General features: G+C 41.3%; 1 protein-coding gene across 3 annotated transcripts in view; it reads right to left on the reverse strand.

Annotated features, from left to right (window-relative positions):
• Positions 1–25,180, reverse strand: part of DCLK1 (doublecortin like kinase 1) — a 328,724-nt gene extending 303,544 nt beyond the window's left edge. For 2 of the 3 annotated variants that reach the window (XM_068526990.1, XM_068526989.1), the window contains exons 1-3: positions 24,862–25,180; positions 19,722–20,116; positions 3,231–3,577 (exon numbers count right to left, since the gene is read on the reverse strand). In XM_068526990.1, coding sequence (XP_068383091.1) covers positions 3,231–3,577; positions 19,722–20,097 — 723 coding nt within the window. In that variant the 5' untranslated portion in view covers positions 20,098–20,116; positions 24,862–25,180. The remainder of the gene's footprint in view (positions 1–3,230; positions 3,578–19,721; positions 20,117–24,861) is intronic. The other variant, XM_068526991.1, reaches the window with a different exon arrangement.
• Positions 25,181–25,528: the final 348 nt, after the last annotated feature.

Raw genomic sequence — 25,528 nt, forward strand, 5'->3', positions numbered from 1 at the left:
GGCTTAGCAAGCCTTGGTCACAGCCCAGGCTGTCAAAGAATCCCTCTCACAAATGGCTTATGGGGGCAGATTTCTCTTTTGAACAGAAATGATTCTAAAGACTCCCGGGGTCCATGAGGAAGGAATCTTTGCTCCTACTGGCAACTCAAGCAGAAAGTCTTTATATTCTTTCCACTTCACCATCCAGTTCCTCTGGAGCTTTTCACCACTCCTGCCATGAAGAGAATATGCCACAATGGAGGCAATGCCACGAAGGCGACCTGAATCAGCTCCACGAGAAAACAGCTGAATACAATAGTCAGCGGGATGACTGCAGGGGAAAAACTCATGGCAGAAAACCTTCAGATGATATTCCTTGTACAAATTACTGACTCGAAAATTCTTTTTCCGTACATTTGCATCTCTTTGGTGTTTTACTATAATCTGCTGTGTACAGTGGTCATGACCACAAGCTCTGGAGAGAGACTGGTTCAAATTCCAACTCTGCCGTTTATATCTGTGTGGCCTTGGACATGTTTTGTTATTAACAAGTTCTGTGTCTTAATATCCTCATCTGTTAAGTGGGGATAATAACTGAGCTGTTAGGGTTAAACAAGCTACTACATGCAAAACATTTAGAATAATGCTCAATAAAGCTACGGTCGTTATTATTATAGTTCCAAACTGCTTTCACTTATTTACCAGAATTGCTCCCACAAGCACCCAGTGAAATAGTGGTGATCATTTCATCCATGTTTTTCTTATGAGTACAGTGAGACTCAGTTAAGTGATTTGCTAAAAATGTAAAAAACCTGCAGCTGAGTCAAGATTTGAATCCTGGTCTTTTGACATTAAACCTCAGATGCTTTTCCATTACTCTGCATTATTTACATGTAGACCACAGCAAAAATGAAACCAAGAAGGACACTGCAGGGCCTTTTGGGGACAGACCCCTGTGTCCCCTGCCTCTTGTTTTTAGAAAAGCTTTAGCCTTCTAGGCCTTCTGCAAGTTCCAAAGGGAATTTAATCAGAGAAGTGAGAAAACGCAGAAACAAAGGAAGACAACCAAGCAAGACAAAGTAACAACAAAATAACAATAATTTAGCCATAAAACAATGTCACGGACCTTTAGTCCCTCCTCAAGGGCTATAGATAGTGACCTGAGCCATATCCTTGAGTTGTTTTGCAGATACTAAAACCTCCACCAGGTTGAAGAAGTTAACTGCATGCTGACCACCAGCACACAGACCCCAGACCAGTTGGAACCAGAAGGTTGTTGATGTTAGTTCCCAAAATACGACCCTGTTACCTCACCACCAACCAATTAGAGGGATGTACATGAGCTGATCATGCACCCTGAGACCTTCTCCCTCACCTTGCCTTTAAAAACATTTCCCTAAAAGCCATGGGGGAGTTCAGGTCTTTTGAGCATGAGCTGCCCGTTCTCCTTGCTTGGCCCTGCAATAAGTGCTACACCTTCCTTCACCACAACCTAACGTCAGTAGATTGGCTTTGCTTCACATCAGGCGATTGGACCTAAATTTGGTTCGCTAACAAAAACAGCCATTATAAAATACAGACACTAGATAAATTCCTGAAAAGACGAAAACCATTGACAGCATCATAATATCTGTTCTAAGAATTCATTCTTGGAATAAACAAATGATCAGTTGATGGCAATTTAGCTTACGTAATTAAAGCCGATTTTTTTATTCAGTGTGTAGCAATTTGGAACCCCAAAATTCTGAAGCAAGGTGGGAGGAGGAACATTTATCAATGCATATTCTTTGTTGTAAATTTTACTTTTCATGAAAACACTTAAAATCCCATCTTGCGAAAAATCACAAAAATGCAGAACTACAAGATGGTTGAGTAGTTCATTACAAAGGGAACCACTGAAGGGCTTAAGTGTTTAAATGTGAACCTTGCCATCTTATTGCTGCTATAATTCACAAGGCAGCCGTGGACTTTTTCATCACTGATATATTGGTGACATTCAGGCTACACCCTCTTAGATATAGAAGACTGGAAATTTCCTCACTAAGAATACTTATCCACGTGACACTTAGGGGAAGTTTTATGAGACAAGCAGAAGGTAGGTGAATATAAACGAACTGGCAGATCTTCCTTTTTCTCCTAATGAATTTTATAATTTAGAGCATTTGAATGGATCCCTAGGGGAGGAATTCATCCCTATTTTTTTCATTACTAACACACTCTAGTATTTGCATCTATTTCTAATTCATAAAGTTTGCATGTGTTAGCCTTCAAGAACTTGGCTGAGTCTTCTATTTAATAAGATCAATCTTTTAATTTATGAATCTAGTTTTGATTTTTAATATGTACTCTATACACAAATCATTCAAATTATCCCTCAAAATAATTTCTAAAAAGCAAGTGGACAACAGATCCATGTTAAAAACTAAATTTCAAGCAAAGATAGTGTACTAAAAACTATAATCTGAAACAAAAAGGCACTGGTAAACTCTGAATGACCAGCAAATTTCTCTGTCCATATATCAGTGTTCTTTTATTCAGCTCACCATCAGGGTTCTGTCAAATCTTTGCAAAAGTCCACACAAGACAAGTTCATCTGAGCAATGCACATTAAAATGTCCACTCACCCAAATTGACTGATGTACATTCCATAGCAAAGGAAAACCTTTTCACTGTAATTCTGAAATTATGTTTTCGATATAAGATGTATAATATTCTAGAAATATGCCTCTTAAAAGCCACCCAGATGGAAATATTTCATTCCTTGGATATGTACTTAAAAATCTATAAAATGTAAATAAACCTCACTAGTGAACATTACTGAGACATAAAACTATGAAATATTATTTAGGTCAAAGAAAGGACTCAGATTTTTCTCTACTGGTCAGAGTCTACCTCTATACCTCGGTCCTGCTCAAGGTGATAAGACATTACTATATAAACAAATTGAAAACAGATGGCTGAAAAAAGCACCATTATGTTAAGCAATTAATGACTGGAAAAGTAGAAATCTCTGAGTAATCATTTAAGCTTCACAGGTCTATATTTGTACTTGATTTCAGTGGTTAATCCTGTGCTAACTCTATCCTTGAACTGGTTTGAGGGCAACAGCTATGTATGCATTGACTAAATGACCCAAGTCCCTCAACATCAGTAAAATATATGTTTCAGGTCCCCACCATATGCCACACAAATCCCCCAACTCCCTGGTTCTTGCCCGTAAAGTCAAGGTCCCAGCACGATACCTCCCTTACCTGCTTCCCATCCAGGGTGTAGAGGCGCTTCACCACTCCCGAGTCCAGCTTGATGGCATCAGTGATGTCAGTGAGAACCTGTTCAAAGGAGTGAGCTGTCTTCTTGTTCAGCAGAATCCTGACAGCTTTCCGCGGCTTCACTCCACTTCTGATGATGGTGACCAGCTTGGGCCGAATGAAATCCTTATTCTCCCGCACCTCCGAAGGGCTCCCTTTGGCGGTGGCCAGCGAGGACACCGCCCGCGAAGCAGAGGTGGTCTTGACGTTCACGGACCAGTTGGGGTTCACGTTCTTGGTGTACTCCAGCTTCTTGAAGGGCTCTATTGAGCCACACACATAACTCTCTCCTAAGGAGGAGAGAAGCATATTTAAATTTACACTCAGGTAAATTCAATTCCTTTTTCCTACTCTCTGAATTTTCCTTTTCCACTTAGAAGCAAGTGCTACTTGTGACTTTTTAAACAATGGGGGTATGATTAATAATTAATGAAAAAGAATTTTGCCTTCTTTCTTAAAAAATTTCTATTGGAGTACAGTTGATTTCCAGATTTTTGACTTCTAATCTGGTTCTGTCAGCAACAGATTGGTATTCTGGGGGGAAAAAAAAATCACCATTCTTCCCTTTCTTCATCTTCAGTTTGGTGATAGAAATCCCAATACTGAATAGCCCTCAGAGAGATATGAAATTGAATTCAAAATAGAAACTATTTGGGGGGATTTAGTTATATTTATATTTGCAGAAAACTTCAAAATCGGAGGCACCTACATTTGCCACCTGAGATAATTTAAAAACTGAAAATGGATCAGAAAACAGCTTCTAAAAATAGCTGTGTAATTTATTTTTGATGGGAGTGTTTGCTTAACGTTTTGTAAAGTCAAGTAAAATTCCAAAAATAAGCAGAATAACTCCTTTCCTTTTCTTCCGTCTTCACAGGGCCAAGCACAGTGATCCACACACACGTCATACTTGTTTATAGACAAAAAGTTTCGAGAGTCGTCAACTTATAAACTTCATAAACTGACTTTAAAATAAATATAATTCTATAAGATGAAAAAGAGCTGAGGAGCTAATGTACAGCATGGTGACTACAGTTGATAACACTGTATATTTGATATATATTTCAACATAGTATAGTTGAAATTCGCTAAGAGAATAGAACTTGAATGTTCTCACTGAAGAAGAAAAGGAGAAAAAAGAAAAATATTTGAGTTGATGAATGTGTCAACTAGATAGGAGGAATCCTTCATATACATATGTAGAATCGTCATGAGGTACACTTTATATATCTTACAATTTTATTTGTCAATTATAATCCAATAAAGCTGAAAAAAAAGAAAATAAATATACAAAATTAAATTTGTTATTAAAAATGATTCCTTAACAGAGAATCATTTAATGAAGATACTCAAACTATTTTTTTTTGCAGAGTCTTCTACTGCCTTGTTCTCTGATATATGCCCAGCACACAGGACAGACCAGTGCCTGGCACCTCGGGGTACCCAATGTTTGTCGAATGAATAAAAGAATTACGGATACTCAGACTATTAAATAGATATGGATCACATAAAAAAGAAGGTAACACATGTACCATTAGTCATTATAAAATGATTAATCCTGCATACACATTTCATAAACTTAGGTCAAAGCATTTTGAAATTAAAGATCTCATAATGGCTTTTTTTTCTGTGTTAGTAAGTCTTTATAACTGGGAATAGGTAAAAATGCTAAAAAGCCTTCATAATTGCAGGTAAAGTAACCTAGGATTAATCCTACACAGCCCATTTACTTTTATCTAAATCCTTGTCCTATTTTTAAATTAATAGTGCAACTATCCAAGGCCATGGAATAGGTATTCACATAAAAATAAATGAACCAGGGTTTCAAAAATAGAAAAGCACAATTATACATGTTATCAAACATTCACTTTGCCAATGTTTTTAAAACATATTCCAATGTGTGTTTATGCATTATGTCTCACTAGAAGTGGTACAAATAGTAAGACTAGGGGACGTTTACCAGTTTAGTAAACCCCCTTTCTAGTCACTTAGCGGTTACTACTGGTCCCAACTATGCTTTTCTCAAGATCTATGTGGATATCAACAACACACCCACAGGGGCTGCAACAAGAGCGGTGTTTCGGAAGGCTTGGTGGAGAGACAGTGTGAATGTCAATGGTGGGAAGGGAACTGGAACTCTGGGCTCAAGACCTGGCCTCTCAGCGTGTGACTTGGGCACGTCCCCTACTCTTCTCAGTGGTAGTTTATTCACCCGTCAGATGAAGGCTATGCCAGTGGCCACTTTCATCTCACCAGTTTTTTGTGACCATCAAATTAGATAGAAAAGGTCAAAGTGATCTCAAATGCAAAACTGCTACACAAGTGAAAATCACCAGAGGATGCATTGCACTAATTGTGCAGTAAACAGGTATTACACTGTAAAGTGTTCACTGTTTCTATGGTTACCAGTAGACCACAGATCCACTCAACTTGGGATCCATCACAATGTGAGGATGCCCCAAGCTCCCCGCAACAAGATACACAGCACTTAGCTGACAAAACCAGTCTTTGTCAGAATTCTGTGATCATTGGAGATATGCCAGTGTCTGATTATTTGGAAGTTTATATACTAAGATAATAACTTAAATCAAAATAAAAACACGGAGTGGTTTACACTTCAAAAAGGAAAATTTTTAACTTTATGAATAAAAAATAATTTTAAAAGGGAGGAATTTTCAAGTATTCACATAACAGTATGGAATGGGTTTGCTGAAAGAGAAAATAAACACTTTTTTTTACATCTTCTTAGACAAAGCACACTGAAAATTTTTGAAAGCATGACAACTTTGAGAAGATAATGCGGGCTTGGTTCAAGCAACAGCAGTGAGAGGAAACTTGTGTTTTATCAGTGCTTTCACTTTGAAACTTCTCTGCCTCATTTATCGAATTCAAAGACTGGAAAAAATCTTGGGGAAGGGTGTGAGACTCCCAACAAAGATGATACTGTGTTAAGAGGAAAGTGACACTAAAGTGAGAGAAAGGAGTGGCCACCAAATCCAAGATCACACACCATCCAGTGCTGTCATTTAGAATCTATTACATTATTCAGGAATTCAGGAAAAGCCAAGATGGGTTTCCATATGTTAATATGCTTCTATTAAGTTGTACAAATATATTTACATTAAATCAACTTGACCCTCATTTTGACTACTTTTTTTTTTTTTTTTCCATTTTCAAATGGATGTTTTATTACTTTTAGGAACATGCAATAACAGGTACAAACATCTGTCCGTTTACCCCCAAGCAGGAGCACCACCTGACATGCTTAAAACATCATTTTAAATAAAATAGAGCATATCAGCTACACATGGGTAAAGTTGGTTTTAAGAATGCTTGAGTTTTCTTTGTTAATTATCTAAACTTTTTATCCCATAAACATGTCTAGTTTTAAGATGACCCGAAACCCAATCCAATCCATTTGCATAATATTGAATTCCAAATGAGTGAAAAACTAGCATTGACTACTTTTATTTTAATCATAATTCCGAACTTCTTCCCATCACAAGAGACGCAGCCTCTGTCAAAACGCAGTTAAAGTTGATTGTGTTTTCTGATCTTGTAAAAATTAGCTTTTTGATTAATGTGTTAATATCACTGATAATTGTAAATTAACAAATGTAATTGTTCTGAATGGGAAAAATACATAGCCTTGATTTGGTCAAATGGCTCTGGATAGCCAGGGTTTAATCTCTTCCTTAACTGGGCAGAGAATTAAGAGATAGGTTATATTCTTGATTAGAGAATCATCAATAGGTTTTGTTCAAGACCTGACATGAGGTATGTGTGTTAAAGGCCATTCAAAAATAGCAAGATATTGGGGTGTATGTATCTTTTCAAATTATGGTTTTCCCCGAATATATGCCCAGGAGTGGGATGCATACACCCCAATGTTCACTGCAGCACTATTTAGAATAGCCAAGACATGGAAGCAACCTAAATGTCCAACAACAGAGGAATGGATAAAGAAGATGTGGTATATTTATGCAATGGAATATTACTCAGCCATAAAAAAGAATGATAATGTCATTTGTAGCAACATGGATGGGCCTAGAGATTATCATAGCAAGTAAGCCAAAGACAAATATGATATGATATCACTTATATGTGGAATCTAAAAAAAATGATACAAATGAACTTATATACAAAACAGAAATAAACCCATAGACATAAAAAACAAGCCTACAGTTACCAAAGGGGAAAGGGGTTGGGAGGGATAAATTAGGAGCTTGAGATTAACATATAAACACTGCTATATATAAAATAGATAACCAACAAGGACCTACTGTATAGCACAGAGAACTATACTCAATATTCTGTAATAGCCTATAAGGGAAAAGAATCTGAAAAAGAATAGATATATATGTATGTATAACTGAATCACTTTGCTGTACACCTAAAACTAACACAAAATTGTAAATCAACTATATTTCAATTTAAAAAAATAAATTAATTTAATTAAATTAAATAGCAAGGTAAAGTAAAACTTCTCACTACCATAACATGCTTCCTCTGCACACTAAGCCATCCCAGAGTTTCTCGGTATAATTTCTACTACCACAGTGAAATAAAAGTTAATTTATCTAAATCAAAGTATATTTGAGCAAAATAGCCCAAAATGTGCTTTGAAACTTTTGGATTATTTACTATAGGTGAAATTAGACAAGGATGGCAAGATGGCAAAGATCATAGATGGTTTAAAGGAAATGGCATAAAAATCTATTTGGAAGTGGAGCTGGAAATCACTAAACATAATGACTTGCTCATTGGTTATCATACTGTCAGTTTTGTTCTAGTTTATTAGAGCCAAAAATTTTTATGTTAAGATTGACCCTTAATTTGAAATGTAATACTCTAGGTACCTAAGACACCCCAACAAATAGCAGGAACTGCAGAAGCAGCATCTGTCTGAATTGCTGTGGCATTTACAAAAGCCAAAAAACTAATACTTGCTGTGAAGCAAAGAGAGAAAGAAAACAACAGTTAAAACAAAACAAAAACAAGCAAACAAACACAAAAGAAGGTAAGAAAATGAAGCATGAAATTATGTCTGGATCCAATCAATACCTCCCAAAATATCAGAATATAGTAACTTTTCCCTGAAAGGCTTAAGTATTTGGGGGACTTTGGAAAACAGAATAATTTCTGTGTAAGCATATTAGATTACTTTAGAGGTACCGAAGAGTCCTTGTTTTTTTCCCAAAAAATCACATGCATTTTTAAGTTATTAGATTTTCTGTTATTCTTTAAAGTATGGAAATAGATTTTCTCTAACAAAGTTTATTAGTAAAAAATCTGCAAAGTTAATGTTACTTGGCCACGGGCTCCCATTAAGAAATTAAAGAATTTGCACATAAAAGAAATTCTCTTAGTCACTCTGGACAACTTCCAGTAAAATGGTACCAGCTCCCTGGGTGACCAGGCCTGTGGAGTCAGCTAGGAAGGTATTCCTCCACGAGATCTCATATTAGGAGATACTAGAAGTCTGCCCTGTTTTTCCTCATTGCTAGAGGTTTTTCATTGGCTAAGGGTTGAGACATGTAAATTCCAGCTGTGACATCACTTGACCTCGGTCTGAAAATGACCTAATCTCCATTCTTCACATTATTAAAGCTGCTTGCCCACCACCTATAGGATTCCTTTAAGTTTCAAATGTGGCATATTCAAAAGTGTCTTAAGTGAGGGCTTTGTGTAATATATCTCATTTTTCCAGAGTAAAGACTTTCTTATTGAAAACTCTGGAAATTAAAATTCACTATTGTGAGTTACAGTAAAAGCTGGGAAAGATTCAAATATATATTTAAATCTCTGAAGCTGAACTGAGTTAAATTACATGAAAGATATTATTTATGGAATAAAATGTCATAAACTGCCTTCTGGATATTATATTTTATGAGCCTATCTCAGTATACACAGCAACATTTCATAATCTACCTGGAAGGTGCTGGTTTAAGAAGACGATTTTGATAGTGCTATCAAAGGCAAGAAAAAAAGATTCCCAAAGGCACTTACGGATCATTCTTCCATGGAAGTCTTTCATTATATAATAGTACATAAAAATAAGCTTACTGAAAATAAAATGTGAATGCGTATTTCAGGTCTATGGAAAATGTCAACTTCTCAAATTTAAAGCAACAGAAAAATAACATAAAGAAAAAATTGAGGGATCCAATTTTTTTTTTAATTTAAAACTGATATAATTGAAAACTAGAGAAACTAAAATAAGAAGGGGAAAACAAACTGACGACCTATAATACAACATATAATATTATATTATAATATAATATTGTAATTATTATTAATATAATGTGCAAAGCCTACTATAATTTACAAAAATACAAGGGACTAAAATATGTGACAAAGGATAAAAACAAAATAAAATAGAAATAGAAAATGCCACTAGGGTTACTATACATTGCTATCAACCTTTTTGGAAAGCAACATGGCAAACTGTATTTGGAGCCAGGAAAATGTTTATTCTCATTGCTAAAAATGTTTCCTAAGTAAATAACAGCAACAAATAACAACATTGCAACAAGTACAAACATAATTAGCCATGAAATCTAAAAATTTTAAGCAACCTCCTAAATTCTCAGTAACGGGTATAACACCTGAAAAGAATCCTAATCCTAATCCTAATCCTTTGACCGTGTCTTGAAAGAACTTAGAAAGCAAGATGTGTTTATGAAAAGATTCCACCACAAGATAAGTGATAATTGGTAAGTAAGTGGTCCCAGCAATCCTAATTCAGAAGAGAAAAAAAAAGTCATTTCCCACTTCCCACTGCGTGATCAATGAAGAAAAAATGGAATTCATGCTGGCCCTGGAAGTGAGGGTCAGATTTTCATTAGCAGGAAAGAGGACAGCATTTCAGATAAAAATAAAATACTAATATACTCTACTGAACAGTACAGTAAAGGGATACTCTGATTGATATTAATATGTCTTTCTCAAAAAATAAAAATGGTTCCAGGAACAAACAAGTTAAGAGTAAGACTGCAGTAGGCAACAAGGTCAAAGTGTTTATGCATGATCAGACCCAGGTTTTAGAAAGACCAAACTGGCTGTAGTGTGAAGACAGGGCTGAAGGTAGGACATGGGGAGGCAGAGGTCAAGAAGCTACTTAGAAAGCTATTCTAACAGACCAGGAACTAAAGTTCACACCTCCGCATTAGGAACAGAGAGAAACGGTTGCTCTGAGGAGTCCTTAACAGAATCAACTGACTAGATTGAAGAATTGGCAATTGATTGGATGCAGTGCTCATGGCAATAGAGTCAATGACAACACTGAAGTGATGGCATTGAAACCTATTTTGGCCAACTTCCCACATACCACAATAGAACAAATGAGAAGGGAAACATGTTTGGATGAGATGGTAAGGAAGAAAATGAATATGGTTGTGCACATAATGAATCTGAAGTTCCTAGGAGCCAACCAGTTGGAGATTTTCCAGCAAGCAGTTAGAAAATATGGGTCTGGGGTATGGGAAGGAGATGCATGGACTAGCTGCAGCTATGCGAACGGAAGAAAATGCTCAGAGAGACCCGACCCAGCTGGACAGGATGAAATCCAGGGCAACAGCAGTACTGAGAGAGTGCCCAGAGATGGAAGTGCCACTGAAGGGAACTGAGAGAAATCAGGTACCTGGAGCCATGGAAACCAAGGGGTGGTGAGTACATGGCTGGGAAAGACCCAGACATCACCATCCGAGGCTCCAGGAACAGCAGCAAAGATAAGGTTTCCTAAGAAATCACTGGCCTGGCCATTAGGAAGCCACATGCGGCCTCGTAACAGCCACTTCAGTTGGATAACGATGTCAGACTGCTTTCGTTCGTTCATTTATCCATTCATTCTGTCTTTCCTCTTTCTTCCAGTGATATCTATTGAGTCCTTGCTACTACCATGACAGACAGTGAGGACTTCAATGGCTCCTGACTTCCAGAGACACTGAGATAAAATAAGCAAGTATATTACAGTGTAATGATGCTAATCAAGGGGCTGATGTATGATTGGAAGTTGAGGAAGTAGAGACAGCAAATGCAGGTATTTCTCACGGTAGAAGAGCTCTGGGTTGAGAGGTAAGCAAGACAAAGGCGAGAACTGTTTAGATTGTGGGAGACTTGTTCAGTAGGTTGAAGGGACGAGACTGCAGATGCTATTGGCAGAACAGGTTAACTTAATGTTTGCCATCAGTAGATCTTGTTGTAACCCATACCATGCTACCCGTAATCCTCACCGCGATACTGTGAGCTAAGAACTAACAGACCTCTTCTCCCAGAGCACGCTGACCCACGAGGAGCTAGGCAGCTTGCTCAGCGCCACCCAGCCAGGAGAGGTGGAAGCAGCATTCAGTTGCGGCTGGTCGGCCTGCGGAGCCAGGACTGTAGCATGACGCCATCGCGCCCCCTCAGGAGAACGCCCATCGTACCCTCCTCCCAGAGACAAGGAGGCCCAGAGGTGGGGAAACCCAAGGAAAGAGAGCAGCTGAGCCCAGTATCAACGGGTAACGGGAGACCAGCCAGAACACAAGGAAGGGGCAGGAGCAGGACCACTGAGAGAAACACGATAAAGACTGAGGGCTGTGTCCTCTATGTTAGTGGAGAGCCGCTGTGAAGCAAAAGTGCGGTATGCCACGCTTTGTCGGCGGCCTGGTTTCTGTGCAGGAAAACTGGTTTGAAGCCCACTGCACAGGACAGGTGTCCTAAAGGACCTCATCTAAGAGAGGCTGTAATGGGAATGGGAAGCAGGGGCAAATACAGGTTCTATAAAAGGAAAAGAGAAAACAAGCTGAAAAAGGGAAACTAAGATATATAGTTTCAGCTTAGGAGACTATTACAACAGTAAAGGGAGGAGATGACAAGGGTCAAGGGGCAGGAATATGAAGAGTCATTATTTAATTTTTTTAAACGTTTCTGCATCTTTCAAAATTTTCTATAATGCTCACTGTATAAAAACGTGCCACTCCTTCAGCTAAAAAAAAATGGATAAAGATGATGTGGTACATATACACAATGGAATATACATACTCAGCCATAAAAAAGAATGAAATAATGCCATCTGCAGCAACATGGATGGACCTAGAGATGATCATACTAAGTGAAGTAAGTCAGACAGAGAAAGACAAATATCATATGATATCTCTTATACGTAGAATCTAAAAAAATGACACAAAGGAACTTATTTGCAAAACAGAAATAGACTCACAGACATAGAAAATAAACTTATGGTTACCAAAAGGGATAGTGGGAGGTGGGGGGGAAGAGATAAAATCAGGAGTTTGGAATTAACATATACACACTAGTATATATTAAATAGATATAACTAACAAGGACCTGCTGTATAGCACGGGGAACTATATTCAATTTCTTATAGTAACCTATAATGGAAAAGAATCTGAAAAAGAATAGATATATATGTATGTATAACTGAATCACTTTGCTGTGCCTGAAAGTAACACAACACTGTAAATTAATATACTTCCATTAATAAATGGTTAATAAAAAAAGTAATACTTTTAAAACAGTATTGAGGACTTGAAAACTATAATAATGGTGGTGAAAAGGAGCAAACAAACTGAAGAAATGTCTTAAGCAGAATCAACAGTAAGTTGTGACAGCTTGGATTTGCGGGATGAAGAGAAGGAGAAGCCAACAGTGATGTTGAATTAGATGGTGACACCATTTAACAAGATCCAGAAGATAAGAAGAGGATTAAATTCGGGATAACCTAGGAGAATGGGTTCACATCTATACATGTTGAGATGAAATGACTCAGGATTAGAGTATAGGGTGAATATATCCAGGTGGCTGGAGCGCTGAAGAAGGGTCTGATCTGGGACTAATTGGCCTTAAAAGAGTGGTTAAAATAATGGAGTTGATGACGTCACAGCAGATGATCCAAAGACAGGAAAGTGAAGGGACCTGTGTATAAAGGTGAGGCAAGTAACGAGGAAAACAGAAAATCACCCTTTGAACACCTTCCTAATCACTGGTACAGGCAAAATCCAGCAAGAAATGCCAAAATTCATGGGTGAAAGTTATTTACACAGCCGCAAAGTTCCTCCTCAAAATATTTATTAATTACACAGGGGGAAAGAGTAACTTTAGAGTGAAGACAACTGGCAGACACCTCCTTGGTTAAATGGGTCATAGTTAACCTCACAAGCAACAAGACACGGCAACAGCACATACACCTGAAATGATGCCCTGAGAAGGATGCAACCTCGCTTCTGTGGAATCCTTGCCACAAATGCGTAACTTCAACCTAATCACCGGGTTAAACCAAGTTGAGGGACATGCTACAAAATAACTGACCAGCACTCTTCCAACTGTCAAGTCATTAAAGACAAAGAGAGACTCAAGAACTGTCACAGCTTGGAGGAGATGAAGGAGACAGGATAGCTAAATGCAATGTGTGATTCTGGAACAGAAAAAAGGCCACTGGTGGAGAAACTGGTGAAAGCAAAATAAAGCCCATAGTTTAGTTGCTAGTATTGTTCTCAAGTTAGTTTTTACTTTTAATAATTAATACCATGGCTGTGTAAGTCATTCCCTCATGGGAATCTGTGTCAAGAGTATATGGGGGCTTCCCTGGTGGCGCAGTGGTTGAGAATCTGCTTACCAATGCAGGGGACATGGGTTTGAGCCCTGGTCTGGGAAGATCCCACATGCCGCGGAGCAACTAGGCCCATGAGCCACAATTACTGAGCCTGCGCGTCTGGAGCCTGTGCTCCGCAACAAGAGAGGCCGCGATAATGAGAGGCCCGCGCACCGTGATGAAGAGTGGCCCCCACTTGCTGCAACTAGAGAAAGCCCTCGCACAGAAACGAAGACCCAACACAGCCAAAAATAAATAAATAAACCCAAAGTTTAAAAAACAAAAAAAAAACAAAAAAAAACGAATTAAAAAAGAGTATATGGGAACTTTCTATCTTTGTGACACTTCTATTAAGTACAAATTAATTTGAAAATAAAAACTTTTAAAAATGAGGCAGGTAGCCTGGAAAAAAACAGAACTGAATCCTTTCCTCAAATATTATACTAATATGACTTTCATTAGAATATTTTTTAATAAAAACATAAAAACACTAGAAGAAAATAAGAGCAACAATTTTATAATCTCAGAGTACAGAGGACCCAAGGGGCATGAAAATCAAGCCATAAATGAAAAGACTGATTCATTTGATTATATAATTTTGTTAAATCTGGCCAAAAAAAAAAAACCCACAATAAACAAAATCACTAAGGACAATGTGGAAAAAAATACTTGCAATTAGTATCACAAAGGGCTAATATATTTATAAAAGAAAAAAAAAAAAAATCCTAGAAGTCAACCAAAAAAAGACCCCAACCTGGTAGAAAAATGGTCAAAAGCTATGAAAAGACAATACATATGGGAACATGAAAATTAAAACTGTAAGAGGATACATGTTTTTCTTTCCTTAACAGATTGGCAAATGACAAAACATTTGGTAAAACATTGTCTTGTAGAAAAATAGCCACTCTCATATATTACTAATGGGGAGTACAAACTGGTACCACTTCTATGAAGGGAAATTTTGCAATGGCTCTTAAAAATTTAATGCTTGTACCTCTCTATCCAGCAATATTACTTTTAGGAATTGATCCTATGCATATTCTCCTACATGAGTGGAAAACTTAACATCCAAGGATATTCCCTGCAAAACTGTTTCTAATAACAAAGGATTGGACACAACCTAAAGGCCCATCAATAAAAGACTGGTTAAATAAAAAATGGTACATTTGTAAAAAGGGTTACTCTGAAGTCAGGAAAAAGATCACAGTGGTTCTAGACTTGTGTTATGCTATATTGTTAAGTGCACAAAGCAAGGTGCCAAACTGTGAGCACAGTATGTTAACTTACAGGCAACTGATATGTATCTTCTTAACGAGCACTGGTATCTCTGAGGAGATGGATACTCAAAAAACTACTAGTAGACTGTTGGCCACAGGGGAATTTTAGAGAGGCATGTTTTATAGCTTTTCAAAACTTAATTTAAAAAAAAAACAACTCAATGCAGCAGGGAGAGGCACAGAGTAAGCTAGTGAATTAGAGAAAAAAACTAGATGACACCACGTCAAGGGAAAGGAAAATTGCCAAGAGAGCTGGGGGCCCTGGAAATCATGGTTGGAGAGAAATTCCCTGACTGTGGGGTGAAGTCTGGGTTTATTCCTGAGAGGTTAATTCTGATGGGGACTTGGGAAAAGCCCTTATGCTGGGGCTCGGGAGTCAGGCAGTGTCCATGGTGGGGCAGGGGTGGGCCGGGGGGGGGGTCACAGCACGCGTGCGAGCCGAGGAAGAGAAGGACGTGTCTCTAATACATGCAGAGCTCATGTACCAATTAACTTACTTATATCCGGAAGATAGCATCCTTGCATCGTTTTTATCCTAATGCTTAAAGGGAACGCTCTGGCCCTTTCAGACCTACATTCACACAAGATGTTAAAAAATGTTACTGAGACAGTAAAAAGATCAATGGACGCCAGGGGTTAGGGGCAGGGTGGGATGAAGAGGCAGAACACAGGGGATTTTCAGGGCAGTGAAACTATTCTGTGTGATACCACAGTCATGGATACATGTCATTATAACTCCGTCCAAACCCACAGAAGGTACAACACCAAGAGTGAGCCCCCGTGTAAACTACGGACTTGGGGTGACAAATGACGTGTCGGTGCAGGCTCACTGACTGTAACAAGCGTACCCCTCTGGTGATAGTGGGAGAGGGTGTCCACGTGTGGGAGCAGGGGGATATGGGAAACCTCTGCATTTTCTGCTCAATTTTTCTGCCAACCTAAAACTGCACTAAAAAGAAAAGTCTGTTTAAAAGTGTGGGGAAGGGGAATGCCTATTCCTCCACACACATCACTAACACCTGAGCAACCCATAGAGGAAAAACCAATCAATCAGTTGCTGCTTGGGATGTATATTACAGCTTTCTCCTAAGGGTTCAAAGGTTTTAAATGTTACTCCTTCATTTATCCTCACAACGTCTGCATAGCTACAGTGGAATACAAATGGTGTAAAACTGGGTAAAAAGAGGCAATATTGGGAAAATGAGGCCATGTCTCAAGGTGAATCGCTTGCAGAAATAGGCCTGCAATTCAACTTTCCTTATTGAGCATCACGGGTTTTTTTAAACGTATAAAGGCCATTTTGAAAGCAAACAATTAAGAGTGTCATCCATGGTCTACTCTGAAGTGCGTGCGTGAACGTGTGTGTGTGTATGTAAACATACATGCACAGATAGACACACAATCAAGCATATACCCACACTCACACACACACACACACGCCCCACTCATACAGTTATACTCTAGGCCAAGAGCTAGCTTTATCAACATTTTTAAGCCAAATTTAGGCATAATAATAATACAACAGTGAAAGTGACCATCAGACCGTTATAAATAAAGAAACTCACATACGTCATTGTCAGAATTTCTAGTCTGAGATAAGTGAGAATGAACAAACTCACAAAAAACCATTACAAGTCAGATATACTTGTCACAGCACTCACTAAAAGGATTTAACTTAAAACGCAAACATTATCATATTGGAAGGGGAAATGAGAAGCTAATAGCATGCACTGACGTTTACATAAAATTAGTATGTAAAGTGGGAGCTATGAACCTAGTGATGAATATGAAGCAACGGTTTGCATTTGATCAGACTAAGCAAAAAACGTAATTGACAAAGAGGCAAGTCTAAATGAATTTCCAGCTATTTCAACACTAAGTGCAGCTGCAGGCTAATTGTCAGTGTTATAAATGAAAAAAAAAAAAAAAAAAATCTGTTTAAACTGAAAAAATTTTTTAAATGCGGCCAATAAGTGAACTTACCTACTTTACTGAAGTTACCATTTATTTAATCAGAAAAAGGTATTTTTTTCCAAAAAGGAATTTTTTAACATCAGAATATTCAATCTGCAGTTAACTTCTTATTGATCAAGGAGAAAGGTGTTTGGAGGCAAATGAAAATAGTAAAGTGTTTCTGGGAGCAGTATCTGTCATTCCTGGAATTAAGTCAAGGTTAAAAACATTTGTTTTCAAGAAGCTGATACAATAAGATTTCATTTAAAAGCCACTAAGAATATATATATATATATATATATATATATATATATATATATATATATATATATATATATCTTAATCACTTTGCTGTACACCAGAAATTAACACAATACTGTAAATCAACTATACTTCAATTTTAAAAAGCCACTACGAATACCCCACTCAGTATCTTCTTAGTGGCAGTTATGAGCTCAAGTGCTGGTACCAGCCCTCCTGGGTTCAGATCCTAACTCTACTACTTCTTGCTGTGCGACTCTGGCAGATCACTTGACCATACTGTGCCTCACTTTTCTCATCTTACTATGAGGATGATAACAGCACCTACCTCCCAGGATCACTGTGAGAATGGAAAATGTTCATACGTGCAAGACACACGCTCAATACCTGTGAGCTATCATTATCATCATCACTCAGGACAGTAGCCTCTCAGGGCAGGTGTTCTTTTGTGCTAAAAAAAAACCGGCAAAGAAGATGGTGGCGAGCATGCCATGATTTTGCTGGTCCCTGGATATAAAGTACTGTCATTTCCCACCTCTCACACCTTCTCCTTGGTGGATGGGAATCATGGGAATATCTCTGCCACTTCTGAGTGAAGATCAATCCTGGGTGAGAAACTGACTGAAGTAACCCTTCCCCCTCACAGATGTTGCACAAGTGACTCTAGACCAGAGAATGCCAAGCCCAGGATGTCTCAGAAGGTGCTTTGAGATCTTGGCATATTTTCCCTACAAGACCATCAGCCCTCAAAGGGATGGCTTGGTGACTGCTCATACACCTGACTTTGTACTTGATCTTTATCCAGATCCTTTGGAATATCTCACCAAATTATTTATCCTGTATTTTCCAAGGCCATGAAAAGACAAGGCACAAAAATCAAAGCTGATACACAAAGATTTTATGTTCATTCTTCCCCTTTAATTTACTGGAAGTTCCAGCATCTGAGAAGGAAAAAGGCCAAGTCTACAGGCATCTTGGCAGGGTGATGAGTCATCGAAAAGAGACGTGAATTCCCACAAAATAAACATAACCAAACCCAGCTCCTCCACACCCTCTCAAGTGCAGTCATACTGTGACTGGACTGGCATCCCTGCCAAGGGGTCAAGGGAAGAGAAATGGGAGAAAGACAGAGAAGCCCTCAGTCCTGAATCACATACAAACTCTGATTCCAAAGGAAGACCAGAGTGCTTGCCTGTTTGCAGCCAGGGCATGGCATTCGTCCAGGATACAGAGAGACTACAGGGCCTGGGCAAATACATCTGGAGTAAAGATGAACTCGGGGTGAAATCAAGCTCTCCCCACGTTCCCAACTTCCTTTCCCGTGTTGCTTTGCACTAATATTTCCTCAGAACCTTGAGACCTCAACTTAGAAAAATCGACTCTCCAAAGAGGATCGGCTACCCTCATTTACATCTCAGCATGAATTTAATCCCGGTTACTTTTCTCCCAAGTTATTTCACTTCATTTATGATTTCTAAGGTGATTAGAGACCTCATGCCCTGTTCAAACAGAGCCAGTCCTGAGACACATATATTCCAGAGGAGGCAACCTACTCTGCTTGCACAAGACACCAGGCCTCATCCGTGGACCCAAATCGTCCTATTTCCACATGAAATGTCTAAAATAGGTAATCACTGTTAACCTACGTTAAACTTAACAAAAATAAACTGAGCAGATTAACTCCTCAAATACCACAGAAAGACAACAATCCTTTTAAACTTAAAATTAGTCAAACCTTAAAATAATTTTAAAATTTAAATGTATCATATTGGAAAGAATAGCCAGCAAATCTAATTTTTGGTCCAGCATCAACACTATCTTACCATGTAACCACAGACATATGTCACTTGAATTTGGGGGCCTCAGTCTCCAGTGATAAAAATTAATAGGTTTGATACCTATCTAAGATTCCTTAAAACTCAAAAATTTCATGATCCACTAGTTATTTGCAGTTCAAGTACTTTCAGACATGGGGTAGCAAAAGTTCAATTTGCAGCTAGAAATAAATTAGAACTATGTAATTAAAGATATAAAAATGGACTTTTAAAATTAACATAGCATGGATGTGAGAAAAAATAGAGAGGATGCTGTAGAATTAAGATACTTTTTCCCTCAGCCCATTACTATAAGCTACCTGATCGAATACCATTAGGTTTGTTGGGTTTTTTTCTTTTTACACTACTGTACAGACAAGTGAACTCTCCACCATGTGGAATAGAAAGGATCACAGCCACACGGCTGAATGCTGTCTCTTAGAGATCAAGCAGAAGACGGTGAGAATAATATGGACCTGAGGGAACCGAGGCCATATGCCCTAGGGCCACTTGGGAGGTATCTCCCAGCTCTCACCTTCCAGCAGCTGGTCCAGGCTGGAAATCTTCTTGAGCCCATCAATGGTGTAGATTGTTCTCACCCCCTGGGGCAAATTCACGTTATCCGACAGAGTTCGGGTCAAATCAGCCAGCAGGGCCTCAAAAGATCGGAACCGGTCTGGGGAGATGGCATACACAATCCCTTTGAAGTATCGATCTCCGTTTCGATAGAAACGAACTTTCTTGGCCTTCTTCTCAGAGCTGAGGGTCTGCAGCGTGCGGGTTCGGTAGAAACTGCAGTGGGCGCTGTGCGTGGGGCTGGGCAGCCCGTTCACCCGCGACCCTCGGCTGTATCTCTGCGCCTTATCCCTTTCATCGAAGTGCTCCAGCTCCATGTCTCTGCCGAAGGACATGACGGAGTTAAAGTTGAACCTGGGAGGCACAGAAACACAAACAGCCACACAATGATGTTATTTTAGCACCCTGATTTGAAAGGCTCAGCTTGAGAGCAGCTGATGGAGACATTGCTATAATCGATGATATGTTTAATATGAATTCTCAAGTTGGGAGAGAAAAGACAAAGAAATAGAAGAGGCAGACCCAGTGGAAACAGCTTATTAATCAACCCCAGTTTTGTTAGAATACGGCTGTATGCACTGACCGCCTAGCACGTCAGGCTTTGAACAGCTGTTATTTCCAACAGTCACAACAAACCTTTCAAAGTATTATTAACCCGATTTACAGATGAAGAAACTGAGGCACAGAAAAATTTCTCCTAAATTTCTCCAAGTAATACAGTTGAGAAATGCCTGAATCAAGAACTCTGCCCCAGGTTTGCCTGACTTCAAGGGTAGGTAGGAAATGAGCTTTCATTTCACTACAGGGCTAAAGATACAAGATACAGTAGTGGTGGTGGACCAGGAATCAAAAGAGGGCAGGTAGCATTTAAGAGTCAGACTGTAAACATTTTACCTAGTGTTTGTACTCTCCATGGCTAGACCAAGAGCAAAAAATCTATAGATTCTACCAACTTAAAAGAGATTTTCCAACATATTCACATAGTCAATTGAAATTTACTTAAAAAGTGGACTCACCATAACTCATTTACTTATATTTAATGCTTCAGATAAGGTGGATTAAAAAAAAAAAAAGAAGAAGAAAAAGGAAGGCGGGGGAGGGAGGAGAAAGGGAAGGAGGCAGGGGCAGAAAAGAAGAAGAAGGAAAAGGAGAAGCAGCACAGCAACAAGGAGAACAAGAAGGGATGGAAGTTACTTCTTTGGGGCACTTGGCCTTTCCTTCCACTAAGGCTCTCTCTGTCTTTGTGGTTGAGGAAATCGAGATTTGAAGATGTTGACCGAGACTTGACCCCGTAGGAGCTGCGTAACCTTGAGAAATCTACTTGTTAAACAACTTTAAGCCTCGATTTCCTGAATCACAGGTGGAAAAGATAACAGTACCTACCTCATAGTTAACATCAGCTATTAAATAAGTTAAAACACATACAGCACTTAGGGTAATGTGTATCCTGTGATAAGTATTAATATTTTTATTAATAAAATCTGCCTTTCTGTTCCTGACTTTGTCACAAAAAGAACTAGTAAGAAGAGAATCTCCCCCTCCGGTAAGGGAGGCTCCAGGTGAGCTTCACTCCCCCACCCCCCGCCCCCGCCACGGAGTTCCATCTCATGACCTTCTGAAAGGTACACCTGTGCCCCTACGGTCCCCATTTGACTTTCCATGGAGGCCTGTCATCGGCAGCTGCCCGTGGGATCCATTCATCCTTGCTCAGGGGTTAGCTGATAAGGGCTTGTGCTGTTGCCCCTCACAGGGGATCCGTGTTTTAAACAGGGCAATCTAGAAAGTGGGAAAACCTCAACATTCAAAGGAAAGAAGTTTTAATGACAAAGTTTCAGGCATATTGAAAGAGAGTTTAAGGGCAATGGAAAACTGGGGGCAAGAACCTTACAAGTGCTCCCCAAATCCCACCACACAGACGATGTCACCTTTCCGAAGGTCAGTCCAAACCAACCCAAAGTACTGCCAAGCCTCCCTGACCTTTCCTTCACCCTCAGTAAACTGACCTCTGATCCATTCAGAACGGCTACAAATTCATGCTCAAAAGCTTCATGCACTGCTAGAGACTGTGCACTCCTGAAATGAGTGGAGTGGAAAAAGCTCACATTTATCGAATGTCTATGACGTGCCTGACATTATTACGTGGCGATCAATTGCTGTGTAATATGCTAAAACCTCCTGCCAGTCCAATGAGGGAGGGGATATTACTGTGACTAAGGATGAGTACAGGATGCATCCAGGGTCCCAAAGACAGAACTGAGGGCCTTGGGACTTGAACCCAGATTCACTCCAACTGCCTCTGAAGCTGGCACTCCCTCCTTTCAGACCTGTGCACTCTGTCCCAGAGGCCTAAAGCCCCTGGGATTGGCCCATCATCACATGTAAAGCAGGGCGTTTAAAGCCCTCACTCCTCACTCGCTCTGTGACCTCAGGCCGGCCACTTAACTGCCAAGGACGTCCTTGTGTGCACAGAGACCAGGCAGCGTGGTCACCAGGCCACCAACGTTTTCACCTGCTCATGATTCTACTGCTGACCCTTACGGGGGGAGGGAGCAGTGGCCTGGGGTTCAATCTGGAGTGGTTATTAGTTCTGTGTATTTTTTTCCTCCAAATAGGAAAACTGCCTCATGCCACTCAATAACTTAACTTTTAACAGTCTAAATTTGCATTTTCCAGAAAAAATATACCATATAGAGGTAGGTATGAACTGGGTGCATTGATTTTGAAGTTAGATAACTTCAGAACAATTATTAGTTGATATCCAATCTTTCAGACAGCTACCAACAGAGCCAATATTTTGCCCATGATATCATAACTGCTCCTACTCTTTTTAATTATTCGTTTTTAAAAGGAGTTCTTTTGTCTTCCAAAAGGGACGTGTGTGTTGGGGGGATGAGGCTGCCAGTACTCAAAAACCCATGCCACCTCACTAGACTCTGCAAACTTCGTAGAGCATAAAGGTCAGATTGGCTGTTGAAGGTTCTGTTTTATTTTTTAAAGGCAGTGATCATTCTTCCAACCCTAGGCATTTCCTCCCAAATCCAAATAAACCAAAAGAAAACATGCAGGACATGCAGAAAGGATGGCACAATTGTGTCACCAGAGTGCCAATCTAATTCCAAGGGGCTCTTGTTGATTTGCAATCTGCAAAGGTCAAATAATTTAGCAATTGTTGGAATTCCCTTGAGGGAACAGGCTTCTAGAACCAAGAATTCCACACCAAATGGAAAAAAAAAAAAAAAAAAAAAGATCAATTTAAAACAGAGAAAAGTTGATTTTATTTGTATATTTCTCCAAACTGGATCATGTGTTCAACCACAGCAGGGCCCACATCTTTTACTTCCCTTCACTGAGTCTGCCCCAGAGTAGGCAACGATGTTGGTGACAAAGAAAAACCACACTCCAAGTGAAACCATTCTCAAGGCTACAGCTACCACTAAATGCATGTCAAAAACCACACTGGACATCCTCGTGTTCCAGATATTATGTGCGGCTTCAGAATAGGTATTCTTTCCCTTGCTTGGCTGGCTCAGCAATTCCATTGGCTTAGTCATATATTTGAATCAAGAGCCCCTGAAGAAGATTCACTGGGCTTCCACAGGTCCCTACTTTCTGCAAGGAAGCTGGCTAAAGGGCACAGCCACGCGTTCACAGACCATAGATGGCTAAGGGCCTGGACACCCATGTGTCCCGGGACCGAGAAGGTAACCGCACCACCTAAGCCACAGAGCTCACAGAGGCTTGGGTAGGGAAGACCCGGCCTGGGTCTTATGAGAGATTTTCCTATAAACACTGCCAGGTCAAGAAATCAGCTTCTTCGACTGCTCTCTATGGGATTTCTCACCATTTTGAAGAAACTGTGTGTTCATCCTTCTCTAGATGAGCACACGAGTTCCTGTTTCGGAGATTACACACACCCCAACAAATAATTTGGCATAAACGCTACCACATCTAAATAGATGCTAGATCTGGAGGTCCCAAGGCACATTTTGCCAGTGGGATTAGGATGTAGGTGGAAGGACAGGCACGCACGAAGAGGCACACACACCTTCAGTGTGCATGCACCACGCTGAACACAGATATCACAGGATGTGTGCATACCTTTTACACTGTTCCTACATATAACCTGTCTTAAAATCCTTCTGACCCGCATTCATGTGACATTTCATACTTAAAAGGCTGTCCTACTTTCCCGGCGAAAAGAGATATATTTAGGAACATTCATAAAACGTATTCATGGAACACCCTGCCGTGTGGCCGCTGAACGCGTGTGCACCAGAATCTGGACACACATTCACAGAGGCGGGGAGAGCAAGCCGGCCTGAATGAAACCTTTCAACCGCTCCATCTCCTGCAAGCATCTCCTGGCCCAATGCAGCAGGGATTCCGAGCAGACCCGGTTTTCAGCAGCGGCCTCTTTTGTGGGGGGCCGTGCGGGGCTGTGCGTGCGTTTCCCGCTAGGAGGGAAATGCCATTTCCTCTCCGCAGGCTTTTAGCACTGCAGGTACTAATTTGTACACGGGGCAGCCCCGCCGCCCCCGAGGGAACTCGAGGCCCCGCAAACGTGCTTGCAGCACCCACACTGCAGTTACCCGCCGCGCACGCATCGCCCCGTCCTCAAGCACACACCACCCTCCCGGGCCCACGGGGAAGCACGCACACAATAAGAGGCCCGGCCCGACCACTCCTTCTGCGCGCACGCTTGGTCCTCGCTCCGCGGCCAGTTCTGACAATGATAAACACCTGGCCCAGCTCCTCCGCCCTAGGTCTCCATCTCCACTAACAAGGCGGCCGAAAGAATGGGGGCCCCGCTCGCCCGACTCCCCGTTTTCAGCCCGGTGGCACCAGACAAAAGAGGCAGGTGCCAGCAGCTCCAGGGCCGCCTGCACACACTGCCCACGGCCGCGGCCGGGCAGCTCCTTTCGAGGAACGGCGGGAAGGGCGGCGGCGGCGGCGGCCGAGGGGGCGCCGGCCTGCCCTCCGCGCCCGAGCTCCCCCGGACCCCACGGTTGCGGGAGGAGGGGGCGCTGCCGGGCCCCCGGAGGGGCCCCCCGGCCGGCCCGCCCCTCGGCTCCCTTCCCCGGCGAAGGCAAACCACGCACCGGTCCGCGGAGAGACGCCGCCGGGGGTCTTTGTGGCCGCGCTCGGGGCCGCCTCCTGGTGCTGTCTTCGCGGGGCTGGGCGCGGCCTGGCCGCGGGGCTGCGGGGCGGCGGCGGCGGGGCCGGGGCTGGGCGGCGGCCGCTGCTGGACCGCGGGCGTCTGGGCTGCAGCCGCTAGCGGAGGGACGCGCCTCGGCCGCTCCTCATCGAAATGCGGCGCTTCGCACAGCCTCACTCCTACCTCTCTCCGGAGGAGGGCGGCGGCGGCGGCGGGCGCGCTCCCTGATCTAGCGGCGCACTCGCTCCCCCACCCCCTCCTCCTCCTCCGCGTGCGCGCTCGGCGCCCCCGCCCCTCTGGGCAGAGCGCGCCCACCACGGCTGCGCCTCGGGCTTTCTCCTCCCCTCGCCCTCTCCCGCCGCTGCGACCTCAGTGTATCTGGCTGGAGCAAACCCCCTAACCTCCCCAGGCCCCGGGAGTGGTTGTCTGGAGATTGGGGCCGGTCGGTGGTGGACCTGGGGACAGGCGGAGAGAACGTGGACCGGGTCTGAACCAGGAAACGTGCAAGACGGAGACGTGAGGTGTGGCCGAGCCGTGAGACCCCCTCCCTCAGGGGAGGCAAGGGAAACAGTTCCTCCCCCTCCACCGTACACACACTTCGATGTGACCTC

Source organism: Eschrichtius robustus, chromosome 18 (assembly GCF_028021215.1).
Source record: "Eschrichtius robustus isolate mEscRob2 chromosome 18, mEscRob2.pri, whole genome shotgun sequence".
In the NCBI taxonomy this organism is placed as follows: domain Eukaryota; kingdom Metazoa; phylum Chordata; class Mammalia; order Artiodactyla; family Eschrichtiidae; genus Eschrichtius; species Eschrichtius robustus.